The sequence below is a fragment of the Taeniopygia guttata genome, chromosome 1 (assembly GCF_048771995.1).
Source record: "Taeniopygia guttata chromosome 1, bTaeGut7.mat, whole genome shotgun sequence".
NCBI classification, from domain to species: Eukaryota; Metazoa; Chordata; class Aves; order Passeriformes; family Estrildidae; genus Taeniopygia; species Taeniopygia guttata.
This window is the reverse complement of record NC_133024.1, coordinates 88,083,462-88,106,888: the sequence shown is the minus strand read 5'-3', so window position 1 is coordinate 88,106,888 and position 23,427 is coordinate 88,083,462. Positions and strand designations below refer to the sequence as shown.

General features: G+C 38.2%; 1 protein-coding gene across 1 annotated transcript in view; it reads left to right on the top strand.

The window, feature by feature from the left end:
- Nucleotides 1-15,720, top strand: part of LOC100228578 (UDP-glucuronic acid decarboxylase 1) — a 55,601-nt gene extending 39,881 nt beyond the window's left edge. Inside the window, exons 9-15 of the mRNA XM_002193932.7 lie at nucleotides 25-146; nucleotides 6,703-6,822; nucleotides 8,834-8,877; nucleotides 9,703-9,763; nucleotides 11,185-11,242; nucleotides 13,550-13,653; nucleotides 14,891-15,720. Coding sequence (XP_002193968.2) covers nucleotides 25-146; nucleotides 6,703-6,822; nucleotides 8,834-8,877; nucleotides 9,703-9,763; nucleotides 11,185-11,242; nucleotides 13,550-13,653; nucleotides 14,891-15,022 — 641 coding nt within the window. The 3' untranslated portion in view covers nucleotides 15,023-15,720. The remainder of the gene's footprint in view (nucleotides 1-24; nucleotides 147-6,702; nucleotides 6,823-8,833; nucleotides 8,878-9,702; nucleotides 9,764-11,184; nucleotides 11,243-13,549; nucleotides 13,654-14,890) is intronic.
- Nucleotides 15,721-23,427: the final 7,707 nt, after the last annotated feature.

Sequence of the window (23,427 nt, the reverse complement as noted above, 5' to 3'; positions counted from 1 at the left end):
AGGTGGTTTTTTTTTTTCTCATAGATCCTGAAGTTCACCCTCAAAATGAGGATTACTGGGGGCATGTGAATCCAATAGGTCCAAGAGCCTGCTATGATGAAGGAAAGCGGGTTGCAGAGACCATGTGCTATGCATACATGAAGCAGGTATTAAACTTGTATCAGATTCAGTGGTTTTTCTGTAATTACTGAAGGCTCAATGTATGGCAAGACTGGAATATGTGTGTTTAGAGGGAGGAGGGCAAAAGAGAACATCTTGAGTAGGAACACTTATCCTGTTGTTGCAAAATTTGTTTTCTATAATGGGAAGGTTTTATTGCTCTCATCTGTTCAGTGTTTTCAAATGAGCAGTGTTCTTGTAGAAAATAAGCTTTAGTGTTCTTAATAGATATAATATGTCTTTCAGTATAGTAAATAGTTTTTAAACAGATTAAACTGAGGTGACCTTAGTGTGCTGAGAAGTCAATGGGATTGAATAAGGCCATTACTGATAAATGTGTAATGTTGAAGGAGAATAATCAAAATCAGAATATACAGGTAAGAATAGGGAAGGTCTTTAATGAGTACTTATATAGAAGCAATGTATTTTAAGCACCTTTGAAATGTCTTAAAATTATGTAGGTATAAATTAGAGACCTTAATGAATACCTAGCTTTGCCTGTTTTCAGACAAAGACAGTAACATGAGGATAAAAATGCAATTTAAAATATGTTTAAGAAATCATACATGCCAGTTTCCTTGTGTTTCCTAACCAGCAAGTAGAAATTCATCATTAACTAACGTAGCATTGACTCTTTAGCTGTAAGTAAATCTTGCTTAATTGTGTTTCAGCTAAGCTCTAGGAGACTATTTAATTAGCAAATGTGGCACACTAATGAAAATGGTATCAGTATTTCTTGTTATTTGCAGCCTTAATATACAAAAGTATAAATCAAACATAGTATATTGTATTGAATTTTAAACCTTTAAATTATAAAGTTCTGAGTACTTTTATAAACCTTGAAAACAGAATCAAGCTGAAGTGGTAAGTCTTTAAGAGATGGTATTTTAGTATAGAGTAGTAATTTTGTCTTATCGCTTCTACCAGACTGAGAAGGCAGAGGTTCTGTCTCCTTTGTTCTTTTTTAAATCATTTAAGGTCCAGCATGGTGACACTGCTCTTGTTCAGGATGATGTCTCCAGTATTTCACTGTAGCAAAATATTCCTTATCAGTCTGGAAACCTATTTGCAGTTGAAGATTGCAGTTTTTTATGAGAAATTTTTGTGCTAGAAGGTGTTGCTTTTTTTTACAGGTTTGTGGTACACACTGCATATTCTTTTAGAAGGGCACTAGTAGGTAATTTTTAAAATCACGGACTATATCTTAAAATCATAGAGTCATGATAGCATCTTATAAGTTTTATGCAGCATTCACAATGAATAGGAAAGGTTTATAAGGTGGAACTGCAGTGCACACATACATTAAGTAATAACTCATGATGTAAATGACCTGTCTGTCCTAGAGGCAGCTCTGTGACATATTTTTTGTACTTTGTTATGGGTAAATGAAGTCTGCCCAAGCTTGTCCTAAGTTCAGATATACTCTGAAGCACTGTTGAGCTGGTGTGGGAAAAAGAGAGGGGGTAGGTGGTGTTTAGGTGATATGCTGTTACTAGTAGAGGAAACGTTACCTTTTGAAAAGGTCTGATTTCCTCTATGCAGATAAGCATTGCGCTTTTAAGAGGATTTTCAGTAGGAGTGACCTAGCCCCAAACAGTAGGATTTGCAGTATTTCAGGTTAAAATATTTCCAGAATCTCTCAGCTTCCATAAAAAGAAGAAACAGGGAAAGTTATTTTGCTTTTTTGGTAATTTCTTACAAAGGTTTCCATCATTATGCACATTGCTAGGTACCTTAAATACCTAATAGTGTGTCTAAAAAATGTGAGGTAAAATTTAACTTCTGCGTTATGCTTCCAGACATCCTGTTTGAATCCGAATGTTTTTTGAATCTAGTCAAAGTTGACTGTTTGCTGTTGTCAGAGTTCCTGTCCTGACCAAGGCACTTTTAGTGCATTCTTTTCTCCTGGTGGTGGTGTTTTGTTCACTTATTTTGACCCTATGAACTAAGCATTTCTTGACTTTATCACCTGAAAAAGCAATGGGAGGGGAGTTTCAGCACGCAGTATCGCAGTGTGAATTTTGTGCATGCTCAGAACTTGCCATTAAGTTATCTCTACAATCTTAAAGAAATTGCATTTGGCATTCTGGAGTTACCTGGAAATCTTGGTATTAATGTTTACTCCAATACTCTGGATTAATTTAAATACTAATTAGAATCTGATATTACCCTCGTGGCAGAGATTTGCATCATCTGCATACGTGTTGTAAATAAAAATACACACCAGTTTAAATGCTGTGCATATTAAGGGTGTTTTGTGAACTAGATTTCTTTCTTTTCCTATACTACTGAGGAAATTCTCCAGAGCTGAAGCAACACTTCAGGTTGCTAGGGAATGTTACAGGACAATTTTTCCTCTCCTTTCACTTTCTTCATCCATTTTTTCATACCAGCTATGTTACTCTGAAGGCTTTGGTGGTAAGAAATGGGCTTGGTTGTGATACAATCACATTAAGTGATAGTTTTGGAATTGCCCTAAAATAGCTGAAGTGTTGAACTATAAGCATTACATTTCAGCTGTAAAATTGTAGGTTGTGTTCAGGAACATGCATCATGCCCAAAATATAGACTCAGGTGATTGAGGCTGTCCTTCCCAGCTTGTTTAGGAGCTTTAGTGTTTATGCAATTCAGATGTCAGCATCACTGTTTCTGCAAAATAATTCTAAAAATCTATTAGTAACAGAGTGTTAATAACATTTTTTTATACAATTGACAGCACATATAAATAAAATTCCTTGGACCCAGCCTCACTGTAGGGTATTGTAGCTTAAACACATCATAGGTGGATCCAGTGTACATAGTGCTAGTAATTCTGCTGTGATTGCAATTCAGAGGTTTGGGAACAATTTTGAGAGTTAATGATCTGTGAAATACATGGGAAAGAATATGAATCAGTAAGAAAGTGACTATTAGAGCAAGGAATGCTGACAACAATCAAAGTAATTTTGGCTGATACACCAGTAAAGACTTGTGTCAGGTCACAGTGATACCCCTGCTACTTTCTGGACTTCCCCAGCAGATTTTTTTAATTCCAGTTGTCTGCTGGAAAGCAGGCATTTGTAGCTTTTCCTTTCCTGCTCTTTTATGCAGGGAGGTCAAACCCATACTTGCTGTTTAGATAGACTCACAAACTTTACAAAAAAGGAAGCACTGGTAATTAATAGAAGAAGCTTGCCTGATACCCTTGTGAATTACGGCCACAACTACCATATTCAAATTGTTTTGATTAAAAGAAACTTGGTATTTGAATTATATTGATCTATTTTCTAAGACAGTCAACACAAGGAAATATCCCTTCTTAAAAAGCTTATAAAATAAAATATGTCTTTTTAAATTAAGGAGTTATTATAGCATCCTTGATACCCCTGATAGTTCCTGGACCTGGGATCTCTAAAACTAAATCACCAGCAAAGATTCATGCTGAAAACCATGGACAGCTTTGTTTTGCAAGGGAGACTGCATAATTAATACTGCATTTTGACTGACAGCTATAGAATAGTCTTGAGTACTTATTCAGAGGAGGTATCTTTGTAAGCAATAACAACCTTTCCTGCTTTTTTACTGTTTCTTTTTATCTGTACAGGCACAGTCTCTGTGAAGAAATTCATACTGATAAATAATAGAGTGAGGTGAAGTGTTTTGTTAGTCCACAATTCTGCATTTTATGATCTTGCTCTCAGGCTCTTTTTCTGGATTGCTCAAGGAATTTTTTTTTCTGATCAATCTGCTGTAGGAAGGCATTGTCTTAAACTGTGAGGGCAGAAGACAGTTAATCAAATTTTAACTCAGCATTAGGGATAGATCTCAAGATCTCTTATATTTAGCAGTATAAATATGAGCCAAAGAGGGGTTTTTTCTTTCTCTAGTATGGAATAAAATACTGTACATGACTTACTGCTGCAAATCTGGGGAAGTAATTGACTTTGATAATGGGTATATGGTAGAGGTAGTCAGTCATTACTACATGTTATTGATAATATTCAGAGTAATAGGACATAGCTAAGACACAGTTAATATAAAAAGGAATAGAGTTACTCAGCATATAAAAAGGATCACTTTAATTGAGATTTTCATTAAACAGCAAAAGGAGACTTAAGACAATTTTTAAGTTACTGGCTCCAAAATCTCTTTGTCTGTGGAAGTTTCTTTTGAGGAGACAGATTCCAGTTTTAAAGGGGCAAATGAAAAATTAGCTGCATAGAAGATAGATTTTTCAAAGCAGTAGGCTGCAGGGAAAAGTTTTACTAGATGATACTATAAATAAAAGGTTACTCATTTTAGAAGACAACATTACAGTGGGATGAGGTGAATAAATTGAAGGGAGAAGGAATAATAGGTTCATTGTTACTATGAGTAAGTGCTTATAGAGAATGTGTTGTTTTTCGTTTCTAGATCTCTTGCTAGTTTCCAGCCAATACTGGAAAACAAGGCTGCTGCTATAGCTTGTGCACTGCAAGAGAGTCTTTTTGGTCAGCATTTTTTAATGTGTTATTTTTATCTTGAATACTAGCTTCCAAGTGCCTTATTTTCTGCACTTATTATTAATGGCAGTACCTGGAAAGCCCATGTGAAATGCAACCCTTTCCTGAAGAAGTCAGTGGCCTTCTTGAGATAAAGTGCTGGGCAAAATAAAGGAGGGAGCAGCTCTGTAAGAGTATTTCCAAATGTTCTGAAGGCTTCAGGAATGGTTCTGTAATGTGCTGCTGGAGGTATACATTTGCAATATTACACTGCTATACTTTTTTAGCTAGCAAGAAATAAAGAGTATGTTCCCAGCTGATGCATTTTGCATGGAAAGGGACTTCTGCTCTTTCCAGAGTCTTTTTCAGCAGGAAGGACCCAGTGGATGTTGTGAGGTTATTTTTTTGCCTCTGTTGTGGATACCAGCTTATTGGACAAAGACTGTGTATCTTTTCCTGTGGCACAATAGTTACCTCCCTTGTTAGTTTACCATTTAGTTGCAAACAAGGTTTGATCATGACAAATGAAATCTTACCTGCAGTTAAATGGAATTGAATGTTGTTTGACTTTCTCCACTGGGAGGTGTTGGGCTTTACCTGTACCTAGTGTTTCTGATTTCTCAACACCAAGTAATAGCTGATGTATTTAATGTCCCTTTTACCTATCTCTCACCTGTGAAAAGCTAGTTCTACTGCTTTCACAAAATATCTTTGAGGGTTTGTTTATGAATCACTTAGAGACCTAAGAGAGAAGGTCACATTTTCCTGCACGTGTCTCTTGTATGTGAAGCTACATTTATTTCTAAGAAAAATGTGTTTCCAGGTCTTTTCTGAGTGAAGTGTGTGTGAGCTGCAACTTTCGGCCATAGATGTAGTGGCAATGCACTTCTTCCACATACACCCTCTTCCAAGATGAGAGCAAGCATTGGTCTATGCCTTAGTAAAATACATGGAAAAGAAAAGATGTTCTGTGTATTCTCTGAAGGAATGTTATGGAAGGAATATTTGCAACTCCAGAACACTGTGTTTGTGATTTCAGTTGAATCAAAGCACACAAAGTTTGCTTTGGACAAATAGACAATTTTTTTCCAGTAACTGATACAAGAATGTCTTTTTCTGGGATGTGGAAGGACTAGGTAATTCAGGAAGATACATAGGCCTGTACTGAGGTTGATACCTTCTTCTCTGTCTTGTGACTGTCACACTCAGATGGTAGAATCTATCTGTTTACAGCATACCATATTGCTCTGAGCTCAGCAGTGTTCCATTTTAACTCACAAGGGCCAAACATCCTTCTTGTAGGCTTTATCATAAACTGTGGCTTGTCCAAATGAACGTGTCCATCAAAATAACTCAAGAGAGATTACTTCAGTCTGCAGTCTATAACTGTTAAAATGTTTTGTCCAGAAAGGTTCCAATTTCACATATTTGATGCATTTTGCTTTGAAGATTTGCAAAATATTCTCTAGAAAGAACTTCTGGAAATTATGAAGATGTTTTCTCAGAAAAAAATACACCATTGAAGACTTTGATTGCAATGTATGCATTTACACAGCCTAATAAGAAGGGCGCTAGAAAACATTGTGGCTGTGGTTACAAAACCACTTTATAGCCTTTGTAAAAGATACTTCTCTGACATGTTCAGCTTTTCTAAAGTATGGACTTCTGTAATCTATGGAAATGCGACATTGGTACTATATCTGCTGATTGTGAGGCTTCACTTTTGTGTGCAAAGAAAATAGCTAAGTCCCAGGTGAAATAAATTGTTACTGGAAGGGTATTATTGAAACATTTTTAAAGTTCTTAGTGGAACAAATGCACGTGCTGAAATCATGAGCTCTTCTAGCACTGATTTAGATTTGCATTACAAATACTGAGAACTAGTATAAATTACCTTGCTATATGCACTACATTTTTCAGGAGGGCTGAGGAGAGATTTGAAGAGTTTCATTATTAGAAAATAGTGCATGTTAAAGCTGAAGGAGGGATTCTTAAAAAGCTTTTTGTCAGGGTAGAGTTTACACTTTTAGGAAGATAGATGCTTTTATTAAGTAAGTAACATTTCTTTTTTCTTTGGCTACAGGAGGGAGTTGAAGTGAGGGTTGCCAGAATATTCAATACTTTTGGTCCTCGAATGCATATGAATGATGGAAGAGTTGTCAGTAATTTTATCCTACAAGCCCTCCAGGGAGAACCACTAACAGTAAGTGATGAACTGGTGATATGAAGAACCATTCACCTTTATATCTTGTCCTGATGTGTTGCAAATGAAGATAGATTTTAGACAATACTGATGTTCCCCTCCTCCAAAATGTAGTGTTCCCATATACCAGACTTAAATGTATGGAAGTGCATGTCTAAAGATGTGCTCTGTTGATGGGGTTGATCTTTCCCAAATTGCACTATTTGTGCAATTTGCACAAACATTTCAGCATTCTTTGTATTGATGATATAAACAAAATCCAATCATTGCCATGCTGACTAAACTTCAGCAAGAATGTAATTGTAATAGAGATTACAACAGAATGTTCTGCCCAACATCTCTGTTCTGTCAGAAATAACTGTCTGATATTGAAAATTACTAGATCTGAGAAAAGAAGTAAGGGGAGAGTTCTTTAGCTGACCAGGTCAAATAAAATTAATTAGCAGCAATAAGCAGTGACTGAGGCGTAAAAAAAAATAAAGACAATCACTCTTATATCATCACAGAATTTGGCTGACAGGAATACCAAGTATGTTGATCTCTTTAGATACTCTGTATTTGGTCTCTCAGTTCAGAGCTCTTGTTCAAATGGAGTAAATAAACTCTTGAGAGAGCAGTGTCACTGAGTTGTAGAAATTGTGGCCTATACAAACATGTTGATAGTTGTTTTGTTATTGTAAAAGAGAGATTTATTAAGAGAAACTGAAAGTTAGAAACTATACTGTATTTTCCAGCCATTGCCTATATATGGGAAAGATAACCACATGAGTGACCTTGCAAAAATCATGTACAAATACTTAGTTCTGTAAAACTTATCCCACATGCTAAATGTAAAGCTAAATGCAGGAAGTTCTATATAAGTACATAAATATGCTTCCTGTTTGTTTGGGAGTCCATCAGGCTGTCACAGTGCTCCTGGTGCATTCCTCTCTGAATCAGTTTTAGGGTAAAATCTTAGACCCCTGATCTTACCCACTGTGTGCTGAAATAGGAATTTGTTTGGACTCAAAATCAGCCTTGGAGAGCACAAGGCATACCAAGTAACAGATGGCCTGTGTACTGCCCTTTCTGTCCTTGAGGAAAACAAGCATGCTTCCTTTTTTGTCCTTCCTTTCTGTTGCAGCAGGTTGATGGTAAAATGTGTGAGTCCTCAGTTAAACTGAAATGTTTTCACCAATTAAATGTGCCTATCAATAGCTTTCAGAATGGAAGTATTCATGTTCTAGAGACTTTAGTACTGCACTTGGTTAAACTGTGAAAAAGAAATGGTATCAAATACCATTCTGTATGCTGCAAGTATACATTAATGTCTCTTTGAACTTCAGTAACTTGCTCCAAAGTACCAGCATGTAACATGAGGAGACTTCTTTTATTCCCCTCTAAGGTTTTGATACAAATCTGTACAGGTCACTTTGTGAGTTGTATCATCTAGAAATTACTCTGCTTCCTATTTCCCTAGATAGTCATATTTAGAGCCACATGTTTTTTGATTTTTTTTTTTTGTCCTGATTTCTTTAAACACAGCGCTGTCTCTAAAAAAATTGTTGAGAAACCACTAACATTTAGTGGTCTTTTTGAAGCTGGCTGTTGTTAATGGACAAGTCAAAACTGCTCATCAAAACCACATCTTAGTAATCTGAAGTTTGCTTTAAATGTTTGGCTCTCTATTCTGGCTGCGAGTGCAGGCTGCACCTTCTTTCAGTGTTCCAGAAGAGGACAAAGCATCACTCTGTCCTACACCCCTGAGAAGGTTTCCTTCATGTAGAGTTCTGGTTAACAAAATGCCTAGGGATATGTTTACTGGAGACAGATCCAAGAGGAAGATGACCTTCAATGAACTGATACTTTGGCAAAGGCTCTGCAAGCACTTTTTTTCCATTCCTGTAACATTGAACTTGTGTTTCCAAGTGTTTCTTCTTGAGATGGTTTTCTAGAATGGTAAGGAGAAAGATAATTGGGCTAGAGAGGGCTTCTGTATTTATTAACTTCCCTATTTTTCATACGGTTTTAGGTCTATGGACCTGGAACTCAGACAAGAGCTTTCCAGTATGTCAGGTAAGTCTTGTTTGTTCTGGCTGATAATTTACTTCATGGTTCGGTTAGCCTGGTCAGCTTTGTATGCATGTGCATTTACTTTACTTTTTAAAATCATTTTTTAATACAGGCACTCAAAAAACCATGCACCCATTGAAATCTGATTTCAGCATTTCTCAGCTGCCTGATCTGCTTTACTGGAGCTCTTAGGATCCAGCTTTACTTTCAGAAGGGAGACATGGAATTCTTTAAAAATATCAAGGAGAAAAATATTAATTGGTTTAGAATTTTATTTGAGATACTAACATACTCTTCCAGAGACAGCAAGTAACAGACAAGTTTTTAGTGCTGAATGGTTTTTCACTCTTTGCATGTTAATGCAATGCTGCCACCTCGTGTCCTTGGGACTGCTGTGGTTGGTGTGCCGACTGTGCACAAAAAAAAAAAAAAAAAACAAGGCTAAAAAAACCTATGCTGGCCTTCTGGGTTGTTTTTTAACAAACTTGGTTTAAGAAATTCTGAAAATGAGAAGACAATTCAAACAGGAAGCTGCAAAGCAGGTTGTAGCGTTATGTCCCTCTGCATTACAACTTGCTTTATTCTGTTTGAAATTCATTGGAAATCAGCCTCCAGATGTATTTGGATACTGGAGAGAAGAGGAAATATTAATAATTTTTTAATAAAAAACCTCAAGAAAACATGCACTCATATAAATCTGATTTCAGCATTCCTCAGCTGTGTGATCTGCTTTACTGAAACGCTTGGGAGCCAGCTCTCTTTCTAGACCAAGAATATTATTTATAGAGAAGTGGAAATTTCCCCAATCTGTTCTTCCCTCTTTTACAGTGATCTTGTGAACGGGTTGGTGGCATTGATGAACAGCAATGTCAGCAGTCCTGTCAACTTGGTGAGTATGAGTGCTCCACTCTCCTGAGTTACAGTGCACTGGTCAACACCACCTGTGTTTTCTTCCTTGTCACTGATACTGATTTCTAGAAAAAACAAATGGAACAAAAAAAAGGTCTTTCCATTATGAAGTATGTGTTCTCCCATGAGCTCTCTTTCTAAATAAGACTAAGACCCTAGATACTGAGATCTTACAGTTCCAAGAACAGGATAAAGTTGCTGGAGTTTTTCACTTGTTTTAGGAAGGTGTATGTAATTAGAATACAAAGGGAATAAATGTTTCGGGGAGACATGCAAAGTGCTCCAAGAAAATGATTGAAGACTGATTTTAGTGGGAAAAAAGCACTGAAGGAATACTTAGCTTTAGATAATTAGAAAACATTTCATACTACCCTGGATTCAAGGAAAATGTGATAGTATTTTATGGTATAGTTCTGTAATATTGTTTAGAATGCTTGGAACTTAAATTCTCTAGTAAGATATTTGTTCTGACCTGTTTGTTGTCATGTTTTTCTTAGTAGTGAATTTAAGAATAGAAAAAGGATGCATATCCAAAGTAATTTCTGGTGTATGCCAGCTTTTGCCAAATCAGATACTCAGTTCTGCAGGGCAGTTGTTCACTAGATTTTCCTTTTCTCCTGTGGCTATGAATTAACTTCTGTGTTTCTATCCAAATGCTGATATGTTTAAACTCTATCACATGCTTTGTGTTTAGAAAACTAAGTATTGAAATCTATATGTGTCTTAGGTGCTTAGCTTTTGGTCAAACAAGGTGTGGTAGGGTTTTGAAACAAGGAAATCTAGGGATGGAGGGAATTGAGTCTGATGAAGGTGAGCTAATCCTAGCAGAAAGTGTTCAGCATATGATTGTAAAATATTGGTCAGGAAATTATGTGCAAGTTGGTTAAAAAAAAAGAAAAGGAATATTGTATAGGAAAGCAAACAGCCCTTACGTACTGATATGTGAGCTGTAGTAGACTGAGAAACAATTGTTTGCAGCTAAATGAGTCTCGGTTCCTAACTTTGGATGAACAAAGAACTTATCATACTTCTTCATGATACCTCAACTGGGCACAGTCCTTGAATCCAGATTTCCAAATGATGTGGCTCTGTGGGCTGCTCAGTGACACAGGCCTTTACTGTAACTTCCAGCTCTTTACAGACTGGGTTTTTTTGGGGCGGGAGGAGGGGAGGCAGGGAACACCACCTCCCTACATACACTGAATTATCAACATGAATTCAATGGAGGACAAATTTTCTAATGAGTAAGGAACTTGTCAAAGTTGGATTTTTTTTTCAATAAAGTATAATAAAGCTTAAAGTCTAGCTTTCTCAGAGTTTAACCTGCCCCTGTTGGAACTATGTCTAGCATGTTGTAAGGTGTTTAATTGTTATTGAAATGAGCGTCTCTTGTATTTGTAGGGAAACCCAGAAGAGCACACTATCCTAGAGTTTGCCCAGTTAATTAAAAAGCTTGTTGGTGAGTACGATTAGTAATTCTTTGTAAAGTTTATGAAGCACTTATTGTCATCAGATAATTATTACTTGATTAGTGTGTGTAATATGTAGATAATTTAATTAGCTTTGGATTTCTTAGTAATTTTATCAAAGGCATTTAATCCTATCATTAAATATTAATAAGATAATCCAAATCATCTCAATTGTCTGTAAACTATTGCATGAAGAGTAGAATGAATACATTTTCTGTGTATCTAGGCAATCTATACCCATTAATTTTTATAATGTTTAGACAAATTTTTAGGTTTGTTTTGGCACAAGGACAATACATAAATGAAATGTAAAATATTTGAATGAAAATGGCCTGCATAATATCTTAGCTGCAAGAGAGATACTTCAGGAAGGTAGTTCTTCACAGTTGTGCAGGCTGTGGTCCTTCAACTATCATTAAAAACCTCATGCTGTGTCAACAGTCTTCCTGTTCTTTTCACTGTTTCTATCAGTGATTCTTGAAAGGGTTGACAACACCTGGGAAGAAAACACTGTGGCTTCCTCTTCATTCTAGCTCTGATGCCTGTAGCAAATCAGAGCTCTCAAGAAAGGAAGGAAATGGTTGTGCTTGGTCTTCTAGTGTGGCTCCCTAATGTGATGAAACATCCTCCTGCCATTAGCCAAGGGCTTTTAGTCTGTACATTCTAGAAGTGCTTCTGACAGATCTGAAAAAGATGAGTGCAAACATATAACACAGAAGCTGATGCATGTGTTGTTTCTAATAAAAGACTGTTCCCTCTGGAAAACTTCTGTAAATTCACAGATCATGGAAGGAAGTGGAAAAATCACAGCACCAAACCCATCAGACACATAGATTAATTGTCACCTCTGTTTGTCTGTTCACAAACAACTTGATGTGTTCCAGTCCACTTGGGGAGGCGGTTTAGTTCTAAAATGGCATGTAAACTATTTGCTAGATTTGGGTAGAAGAATTGGCCTCTTTCTATGTGTTGTTCTGAGGAAAGGCAAATGCTTGGTTATTTAAATCAGACTGGAGATTATGGGCAAAAAGAAATTGATGCCCTTTTGTAATGCTGAAGTGCTAATAATCATGGAATGATTGAGGTTGGAAAGGACCTCTGGAGGTCACTTGGTCCAACCCCTCAGGTCAGGCAGGGTGACCTACAACCAGCAGTGGGCCAGGACCATCTGCAGATAGCTTTTAAGTATCTCCAAGGGTAGAGACTCCACATCCTTCTTGGGCCATATGTGTTTCAAGTTTGTGCCCACTGTCTCTGATCCTGTCACTGGGCACCACTGGAAAGAGCCTGGCTTTCTCTTCTTAATCCCCCTCATCTGGGATTTATACACATTGGTTAAATTCCCCATAGCCTTTTCTTCTCCAGATTGAAGGGCCCCAGGTCTTTCAGCCTCTCCTCATATTCCAGTCCCCTTCATCATCACCATATGGCCCCTTTGTTGCACTCGCTTTGTATGTCCTTGTCTCTCTTCTACTGGGGAGCTTAGAACTGGACCCAGTTCTCCATATGGATCTCATCAGTGCTGATTAGTGGGAAAGCTGATCTCCCTTGTCCTGCTGGCAGCACTTCTGCAGCCCAAAGATACCATTTGCTTTCTTTGTGGCAAGCACACATGGGTTCATATTCAGCTTGGAGCCCACCAGGACCCTCGGTCCTTCCTTGCCAAGTTGTATTCCAGCTTTTTGGCCCCCAGCCTGTACTTCCCCAGATTTGGGACTTTGAACTTGTTGAATTTCATGAGGTTCCTGGAGCCCTTTCTCCAGCTGCCTTTCTCGAGGTCTGGGTGGCAGCATAGTGCTGTGGTGTGTCAGCAATTGAGTATTGATCCAACGTTGACCCTTGGGTTATAGCACGAGTTACCAGCCTCTAACTGATCACCACCCTCTGGGCCTGACCATGCAGTTTCCAGTCCTTCTCACTGCTCATCCAGCACTCAGTGAGGGTGTTATGGGATCAAAAGCATCAGTGAAGTCAGAGCAAGTGATATCCACTGCTCTGCTCTTTACTGCTGAAACCTTCCTCATAGAAGGTTAATAGACTAGTCTGTGAGTGTAACTTAATTTTTGTGAATCCATGCTGAAATCTTTGTGAAATGCTTTGTGAACCCATGTTGCTGTGGATCAGGTGGATTGCCCAGTTGTTGCGTGCATTGTAGCCTGTGTCTGTGCAAAGCATTTCAGGGATTGAATTACGGAGCAGAGAGGTGCAGAAAGACCTGCTGCTCTATTTGGTAGAAGAGATGTAAATGCAAAGCGTAGTGCATTGCAGATGATAAATCGTGGTGTCTTCTTTAATAGGCAGTGGGAGTGAAATCCAGTTTCTCTCAGAAGCACAGGATGATCCTCAGAAACGAAAACCTGACATCAGAAAAGCCAAGTTACTGCTTGGCTGGGAACCCGTGGTATGTACAGATGAATTATTGTTGCTGTGTGGTAAAACACCAGGAGGCAGAGGGTCCTGAAGGGGGGCACATGATAACAGTACATTTCCCTTACTGGAATATCTGCCTAATGCCATCTCCAGAACAGTTTTAACATTTTAACTTTTTCATATGCATATTATGAGATGTTTACCTCTCTGTAAGTCCAATGAATCATTTAAATTATATGGTACATTGTTACTTACATTACCAAGTCCGTAGCTAATGGGTTTGCTGGTGTTGCTGCAATCCTCATTCCTGTTGCTGGCAATAGGAGTTGGTTTGCTTGGAGAGGTAAGATCCGCCTAATTCGTGGAAAAAGTGTGACTTTCATAGCTAGCTCTCAATTCTAGCTAGCACAATGGTTTGTAGCCTTCTTTAAATTTTAAGACAAAAATCATTCTGCTAAACATGTGCACCTACCTAATAAATGTAAGCCTAATAATAGAAAAGGATCCAGGTCCTTCTGAAGAGATTCACAGAGACATGTGATATTGGTAGACCATGTCTGACAGCACAAGGGTGATAGCAAAGTGTTGCAAATTGTTGCATTTCTGGCATTCTGTGTTTGGCACAGGCGGTAAGAAAACTTGCTCTAAAGTAGCAGTACAGAGTTGGTACAGCAAGGCAAGCAGTTTCTGTGCTGCTGGTTTTATCTTCCTGTACTGATGATGGTGTCAGCAAGCATGTCAGAGCATATGGCTCCTGAGAAAACAACAACTCTGTTGTTCTTGTCTCTATATTCTGTGCCTGTGTTTAAGCACTGCAATTTGTAGGATTACAATTATTTGTATAGGATTTAAGACTATCAAATGAGATACTGGATGCCAGCTTTATACCATGCTGTGAAAGAGGCTCTTTAATCCTTACAAACAGAAGGGACTTAACTGCTGGGTGTTTGTCTCTTTCAATGCATTAGGAACTGAAAGTAGAATTATGCATGTCTGTTTTGGTACTAAACAAACCCATCATAACCATGTGTGAGATTTAAATTTGTTGGGTTTTTCAGCTTATGTCAGAAAATACATGTGCTGTTTAAAAGCTCAGCTGCGTCAGCAGTGAGGCGATGTAACCAGCATGTGGTGCTGTTAATACTTAGATTAGCTAAGAGTGAGATTCCCTAGCTCCCTTGTGATAGCTGTTTTATAAAAGATACTGTTGTGAAATGAGCTGATGTGAACCTAGAGTGATATGATTCTCTCCTCACTTTTGGGAACAGGTCCCATTGGAAGAAGGTTTGAATAAAGCAATTCATTACTTCCGTAAAGAACTTGAGTATCAGGCAAACAATCAGTATATTCCCAAACCAAAACCTGCAAGGATGAAAAAAGGAAGAACAAGACATAACTGAAGACTATTAGTTGGACAGGAAATTCCCTGCTTGACATTTGACGGATGTAATTTTTTTTCTTTTTTTTAATTTTTTTTTGAGAGAGACTTTAAAACAGGTATCATGAAGAACGAACTGGAATTTCATTCTGAAGCTTGCTTAAAAGAAGTGGATGTGCCTAAAAATAACATAAATATTCCCTTTCCCTGCAAATCTTGCCTTGCACTTTTTAAATCTGTCTTTTTATGTAAAATAGAGTAGAAGCATCTTTTAGTATCTTCAAGTTTTATATCTTGATGTGAGATCATTTTGTTGTGACTGTCCTTGACAGTTTTATTTACTGGTTTCTTTGTGAAGCTGATGATAAACACAAATGGGATGGAAAATGCCAATTTATTTATAAAATGGGTACTATAAAATATGAGATGTTCTACTATGCATAAGAAAAAACTAGTGGTATTGTCAGATGAGAGACACTGACATCTGCATATAGAAGAGTTTAAAAGAATTCTGTATGAGAGCTTTATGTATTCTTTAGAGAAGGGATTTTTTCAAAGGTTTAGTTTTAGTTGTACACTTGAATTTGAGATATTTTCATTGATTACCATGGATAAGGATATTTTGAATCACTACTGTGTTGTGCGTACTCTGGGAATAAAGTTAATGTATTATTGGTTACAGTGGTTGAATATGCTATTTTAATAAAATACTGAAACTTCTGTTTACTAGTTTCAAGGTTTCACTGTGGGCATTTCTCTGGATTTACACAGCTGTGGATTTATTGTGTATTAAATATGAAGTAACAAACTGTAAATAATTCACTCAAAGTTAATAACTTTGGTCTTGCATTGCTTGTCTCCTAACAGATGTATAGTAAGAGCTGCAAGATGTTTGTTGAAATAGATCAGACAAAACCATCCTAATCTATTCCAATTCAGGTAGTTCATAGTGATGCAGGAATATAATATTTCTTTAAACCATGGAGCTTAACTTCAGCCTTCCTGAGGAAATACTGAGGAAGTGTTTCTATTTTAAGTAGTTACCAAAGTGCCAGTAAATGCTTTCAACTTTGGTAACTATGTCTATCATCTTAGGAAAAAAAAAAAAAAAACAACAGAAAAAAAACCCCCCAAAAAAAAAACTTCAAGTCCCCTTATTTTTAATAATTCTCTCAGTTTTTTTAAAGGTATTTTGGCTTAGTGCCACTCAAAATTTAAAATACTGAACCTCATCAAGCAAAGTGACTTCATCTCATTAGAGCTTGGTGTTTTTATTAGCTTTTGAGTATCTCTAGGTTGATGGTAAATTGGGAATTACCAGTAGCAGTGATGTTATGCCCAGCCCTGGGAAGACTCTGAGAGCAGTGTGGCATTTAGGCCCCTTTGTCTGAGCTGTCTGCCAGTGCTCACATGGCTTGGAGTCCCATCCAGTCTGTCTGCTAATGTTCCCAGTGATTCCAGCAGTGCATGCTGCATTCATTGCTGTGCTCTGCCTGGAGTGGGGCTGCAGGGATTCTTTTAAGACTAATGGGTTTTTCCTTGCTCACAAGTGCACGTTTTCTCCCATTGGAAATCTGCCATACAGCTGAGATGGGGAGCCATGGTGCATTTTCCTGTCTGGATTCAGAGGTGGAATTTAGATATTATACATTACCTCTATCTTTTCACAGCCAAGCAGCTTGAGATCTGCGTTTTTTGTATGAAGCCTTTTTCTAGGTCCTTGATCTGGGTTTTTATTCCATATTAAATTGCCTGGAAAGTACACCAGGGTGTGCTGCTTTAAATGTGCCTGTAACCTGTCATTACTGAAACACTCACAAAGCACAGCCTCTCCCTGTACTCAAAGCCACAGCTGGACATGTGTGAAAGTAGTGCCCACTTCTTCAATAGTTCTTTGGAGAGAACTGTAATCAGCTTCCAGCATAGAGGTTTTAACCCTTAAAACTCTTAAAATTGAGATTATATTTGGGGGATGATGCTCTTTCTCATTAGGTTTCACTCCTTGTGTAAATTGTGCCTCTGAATGCCAAAGTCTTTAAAGAGATGGACATGGTTGTATCCCTGGTCCAACATTCAGCTCAGCCATGGAGAGTAAATGGCTATGAGCTGTTACTTCCAGGGCTGGGGTTTTTTTTTAATCCAGTGCCTTCAGTAGAAAGTATGTGAATTTGTACAGGCACAAGGATGCTACTACAGACTAGCACAAAATGTGTGTTCAAAGAAAAAAAAAGCCCTGGGGAGTCTGAACCTTTAGATACAAGAGAGAAGTATTTAAAAGCTCTTTAGGTTATTTCTCAGCCTGACTTCCTTCATAAAAGGAACAAATTGAAGAGAGGCCAAGTGGCTGGTACCAGTACAACCCATCTGTGAGTATGTGTGATGCTTCCCACTGGGCCTGAACGACACGACTGCAGATTTCCCACTTCCTTGTACTGCTTCAGGATTTTGTTTCGGAGGTTCTTGATTCAGCTCCCATATTCTTTTTTAATAGTGTCTTCCAGCAACAGGAGCTGAGGTAGGTGTTGCCCTTAGGTTTTGAAACCAGTGATGTGGGGCTGATTCAAGCAGCATGAATCATGTTCAGAGTCTGCTGATGCTTGAGACTGAAAGTCTGGGGTACTTTGAAGTTGTATGAACTGAATCTTCAAAAAGGCAGATGGAGGTTTGCATGTTGGTGTTCTGCTCCTGTCTGGGGTTAGACCTATCAACAGGAGAGAGCCATCAAGTGTGCTGGGAACCACAGGTAAGAACGAGCTGCTGCCTCTCCAGAAGAGCCACTTTTGATGGAGGGTAGCAGAATACAGCACTGAGAGCTTGGAAATACAGAACTGGGGAGTAAATGAAGCTGAGACAAGCTCTCAGGATTTATTTTTTCCTTTAGAAAATTTGAGAATTGGAATTTTCTATCATCATCTGGTCAGGCAAACAAGGTAAAACTAACGACCAAACTTGAGGTGCCTATTTACTCACAGTGATCTGTACAAATGGGCAGCTCAGCTGGTGCTGGATGCAAGTCCTCACTCTCTGTAGGAAATACACAATGCAGTAGAGGGAACTGGCCGGCTTGGTGCTGCTGAGAGGGACCAGCTTTCCAGAAGGAAAGGTGTGCAAGGCACCCATTGCTGTGCGTCTTTTGATCCTCACAAGTAGGACCACTCCTGCTGCTGGAGGTTACTATAGCATGAGATCAACTGTTGGATTTTATTATTTATTTCAAGACTGATGTACTTCTTTATTTCTCTATGTATGCTGCTAAGGAGCATTGTCAGCCACATCGCTAGTCTACAGACAAGCTACAGAGGGGCACACAGACCTAATTTATTTTAAATAGTTCCATGGATATGTAACCTAGAGAAGCCTCATGCCTAATTTTTTGCTATATGGGAAAATAATGATCTGTACTTTCTGTGTTTAAGGTGTTTGCAACTTCCCTTACTCTATATAGAGTAGTGGGTTTAGTAGCCGGTGAGTTCACTGCCATCTGGGTATTTATGTGTCTTAATCTATTTTTTTCAATAAATTTTTAGAAACGTAATATACTGGGGAAAAAACCCTTCACTTTTTGCCAGGATTTGAATTGAGTTTCAAAGTTGAAAGAGGCATAATTGACTTAGAGAACAGGCTACAGAGGGCAAAACAAGGCTTCGATTAGTTTGATGGATTGAGCCAGTCCCCAGCCTTGCTAGTATTGAGTTTAATGCTACTTGAGGCCAGGAAGTCTCTGAGGGTTGTTAGGGGCCGGTCCACAGGAAGAAGGTACTTTGTTAACAGCAAGGGAACTGTATACTCAACACTGCTAGCCCTACTAACCATACAGCCCTTCACTGAAGTTGCTGGGAATGTAGCTGCCACAAATCCATAGTTCCTCTGTTATGGGCATTTCCCTGTGTGGGGATTTCAGGTGGCAGAAGGGAATGCCTGAATTGCAGTTCTTGACTCCATAGAGCTACCATGAAGAGCAGCAATAGTTCTGAAGCAAAACAGGGCTCTTTTCTATATGGCAGGAGGCTCCTGAATGCAATTCTGTATCAACAGGGAGGCTTTCCTAAAATAACAATTCATATTTCTTGCAAAAAAACCCTCATATTTTGATTCTCTGTTTCTCATCTCGGTCCTTCTCTTGCTTATTTCATAATAGCAGATCTGACAAGTCATTATCCATCTTGGTTTGTTGCCATGTACAGCCTGGGACAGGCACCAGCTTGTTTATTCTTGCAGTGTTTTCCCTAGATGCTGACATGCTCTTCAGCAAGAAGCAGGATCCTCTGAATACTCTGCTCCCTACCATGGCTGAAACAGCTGGAAGGTCCAAAGCACAAAGTCACAGGGAAGAGTGGCCTTAAGTGGTGTCAAAGCCACGCACAGCGATCTGGGCTCTGTCCACCCCACTGCAGAGAGAGCTGTTTTAAGCAAGGAAGGCTACACCTTCCACCTGGGAAACAGTCCTGGAATAGAAATGCTCAGTCCCCTATCCCAAACATGTTTGTGTCACAATTGGGAACTTAAAGGGAATGATGACCTGTCCTCCTCCAAAAACAACCAAAAATGAGCACAGCAATAGTACTTCCATTCTTTGGCAGAATGGTTTGCTGGCAGGTGTAACCAGCAAAGGAGGCAGAACTGCCCTGTGAGTCCGATGGATCTGCCTGGCTGATGTGGACAAACTCAGGGATGTTGCAGCATCAGACTTTGAAACATGAAGCACTGGAGCATGGCCAAGCTGTTCCTGCTCTGAAAGGAGCCACAATGAACAATTGCTGTTCTTCTGTCTTGCTGGAGAGGTTATGTATGTCAGTGCTGGAATGGCTGAGGGTGATGCTGATGGGAAGTGCTCTGTGCTGTCTGCACTGCAAAATGGAAATGCTGAGAGGAGGTGCACAGTTCTCTCTATGTTTTGGGACAGAAATAGTCAAAGGAAATTAAACTTTGACGTGCTCCATGCATATCTGATGAATTTTATTTTTTTTTCCCAGTAATCTTCCTCCTTTTGCCCAGGCCTGATTGCTCATCCTTTTTTGCTATCTATCATTGCAACTGATGCAAGGCAGGTGCACCCCTCTGCAGGAAGGGGGCTGCCCTCACCTCACAGAGCTATTGCCTTGTGGGGAGCGACCCCAGGCAGCAGCAAAGTGCCCTCACAGCCACTTTCTCTGCCTGCCCCAAAGGGAGAGTTGTAGACAATCAGATGAGTACTTGTGAGGGCTGAGGTAAGAGCAGTTCAATGAGTGAAGTAAAGAAGAAAACCCAAGTGATGCAAAGGCCACTCACCATCTCTCCCAAGCAAGCCTGGTGCTCGCACAGTCTCTGAGAAATGGCTTCCATAGAAGGCAAAACTCCCACCCTCTTCTTCATCTTCACAGGTTTTAGTGTTGAACATGTCATTACATCATTTGGAATTGTCCAGTTTGGGTCAACTCTCACCCACTCCTAGCCTTCCTGCTGGGAGACAGTGTGGAAACCAGGTTGTGCAGGCACTGTTCACAAAAAGCATAAACATTTGTGTTCTGCCTACACTGGTTTAGTCACAAATCTAAATCATGTTGTCATATGTGTTGTTATGCAGAAAGGTAACTGTCCCACTCCTTAACCCTGTAACACAATATAATGGAAAAGATTTTTTTTTCTCCTCTTAGAGAATTCAGAAGACAAAGACCATAGATTTGGTTGTGAGCATGCAAGGCACAGAAAGCTGTAAGACTGAGTCATCCTTCAGGAACGGACAGAATTTACAAAGGCCTAGGGAGGGATGGTCTTTATTTACAGCACTTTTTTTTATTCTTCCTTATTCAGCGGGTCTGAATTCCCAATTGTAAATTCTGGGAAATGATGGAAATTTTACTTCTCTGCACATTTTTATGTGAGAATAAATATTCAAAAATATTGCACATCTGCCAAAACTGTCTCTCTTTAGCTTTCTGGGCTGTTTTGCCGTCTTCTAGGCAGCAGTTTATCTCTGCTCTCTAGAGATAAACAGCTGTAGACCAAAGAGATAATGGCAACATATAAGTAGATATATTTGTGGCATCTGCATGAGCATACTGTCAAATATCATTACTCTGTGAAGACAGTAAAACTTGCAGTAACAGTCATTAAGTTTGCCGTAGGAGCTCACCTTATGTTTATGTTGATAGTTAATTGTTCTCTGGGGTGAGGTATGGCTTGAAATAATTTCTCCTTATTTTGGTCACTTGACTTTGTGAGTTTCATCAGTGAATAAAATTATTTTGCAAGATTTCTTATGTTGCAGTGATAGTGCAGGGCTGCAGTATGCAGTGAACTTTGAAATGTTTCCTTTAGATGAACAAGTGTCTGCTAATCCAAGCTATGTTACATAAAAATCAGGTGCTGAGCTTGCCCAGTAGACAACAGACACAACAATTAATCTAGAAAAGCTTAACTTATAGACAAGCACATTTCATCAGGAATTCAAAAAGAAATTAGGTGGAATATTTTACCATGCTAATATTGCTGGTATTTTTAAAGCATTATTACCAGAAGATGTGCTTATTTTAAAAAGAATGTAATATTTTAATGTGAAGGAGATACTTGTGCTTTGAAGGCTTACCTACTTTTCATTTTTTCATTGCTCAATAGACTGTTAAAAAGTAAGGGATGACTTTCACATGTATAATTCAAGCTACTTATTTATGCTCTTGCCCTACTAGTCTGCTTTTTTCTTAATATATAAGAGGTCAAAAAGCAAAGCATTTGCTTTGTCAAATGAAATTTGAGAATGGGAAGGAAGTCTTCAGCACAAGGTATATTGCTTGTAATATTTCAGTGTTCTCAACCAGTTGAAAATAGGTGATAACTTCATAGTTGATATTTTTTCATATAGTGATTGGGGAAATGGCTTTAAACTGTAAGAAGGTAGGTTGAGATTAGAAGTAGGAAACAGAATCTGTACTGTGAGGGTGGTGAGGCAACAGAACAGGTTGTCCAGAGAAACTGGATGCCTGATGAACACTTGAAAGTATTCAAGTACAGGCCAGGCTGGATGGGGCTTTCATCAGCCTCATCTAGTGGAATGTGTGGTAGGATCCAGGGGGTCTTTAAGGTCCCTTCCAGTTCAAACCATTTATGAATTTATTTTTTATCACTACTAGATGTAACTCATATACAGCTTGTACTGTTCAAGCAAGTATAGTTGTATTTAAATGGAGAAAAAGAAAATTTTTTTTTGGTTTTGTTTTTGAGTTTGGTTTCTGGGTTTTTTTTTGTTGTTTTTTTGTTTGTTTTTTTTTTTTAATTTGAAAGTCAAGGGTGCTTCTGCCCTGCTTTAAGTAGGAGAAGTAATTTCACTGGAGGAAAAAGTTCATTGTGTCACAGATCATATGAAAGTTAAAGCCCCCAACAGAAGACTATAAGAAATCAACATGTAGTCAAAATACAGATTGTTTTTTAATGCTGTGATTTTTTTCTATTTCTTTTTAATAATAAAACACCTAAGGAAATAGAAACATTTGTTTGACCAGTAGTGTTCTGTCCTAGGGCAAGGCAGCCTTATGCCATGCATTATTTTCTTCTGTCAGAATAGCAGGTAGCATTAACTTTTCCAGCTTCTTTCTGGTTTCAGTGTCAAGTCTTTTTTAAGAAAAACAACCCTAACTTTTCTTTAAAAACACAATGGAGTTATTTTCCCTTTATTTTATCAGGCCATTCTAATTATTACTAACCTTTTGATTGCTTTTCTTGAATGACCTTGGTCTAGGGGATTTTTTCTTCCTTAAGCATCTCATTTGAGCTTATGTTTAATTTTTACTTTTGCAGTTGCTTATCCATGGGTGTTTTTTTAAGATCATTCTGGCTTGCTGTGATTCAAGTTACATAGAAGACAGAAAGACATTAACATATGTCAATAGTCATGTTATGAAAGGCTTGCAGGTTGAGTTTTTGAATATCAGATACTGCCTATTACAATGAATCCAGTTTTCATTGCTTTGTTTTTATTATAATTTAACAAATACGTTTCCAACAGTCTTTTGTTTCTAATACCTCCAACCTTCAATGATCTCAGACAATGAATTTAGGCTAGTTCTTTGGTTAATTGTATTTCATAACAGGGAGTGGAGGAATGTGTTGAAATCTCTGTATTGGGTTTTGATTTGTGTGTTTGTTTTTTTAATTAAGGCTAAAATACTGTATTATCCAAAGCATTGCATATATGACAGAACAGGCGAAAAAAGTACAAAAGTTGCATGCTTGTATCTTGCTGTATGTATTTCATATATAAATGATATAAAGTTGATTAATGTTTCATTGACAGATGATCTAGAAATAAAAATACAGTATTTAATTTTCCCAAAAAGTTTATCCTCATATTGAAAAAATGTTTCTACAATTTTTGCTTCAAAATCTATTTTAAAGAAAAGTACTCTGAAGCTTGTAGCCACTTAAAAACTTGAGGATAACAGAATGTTGCAAATA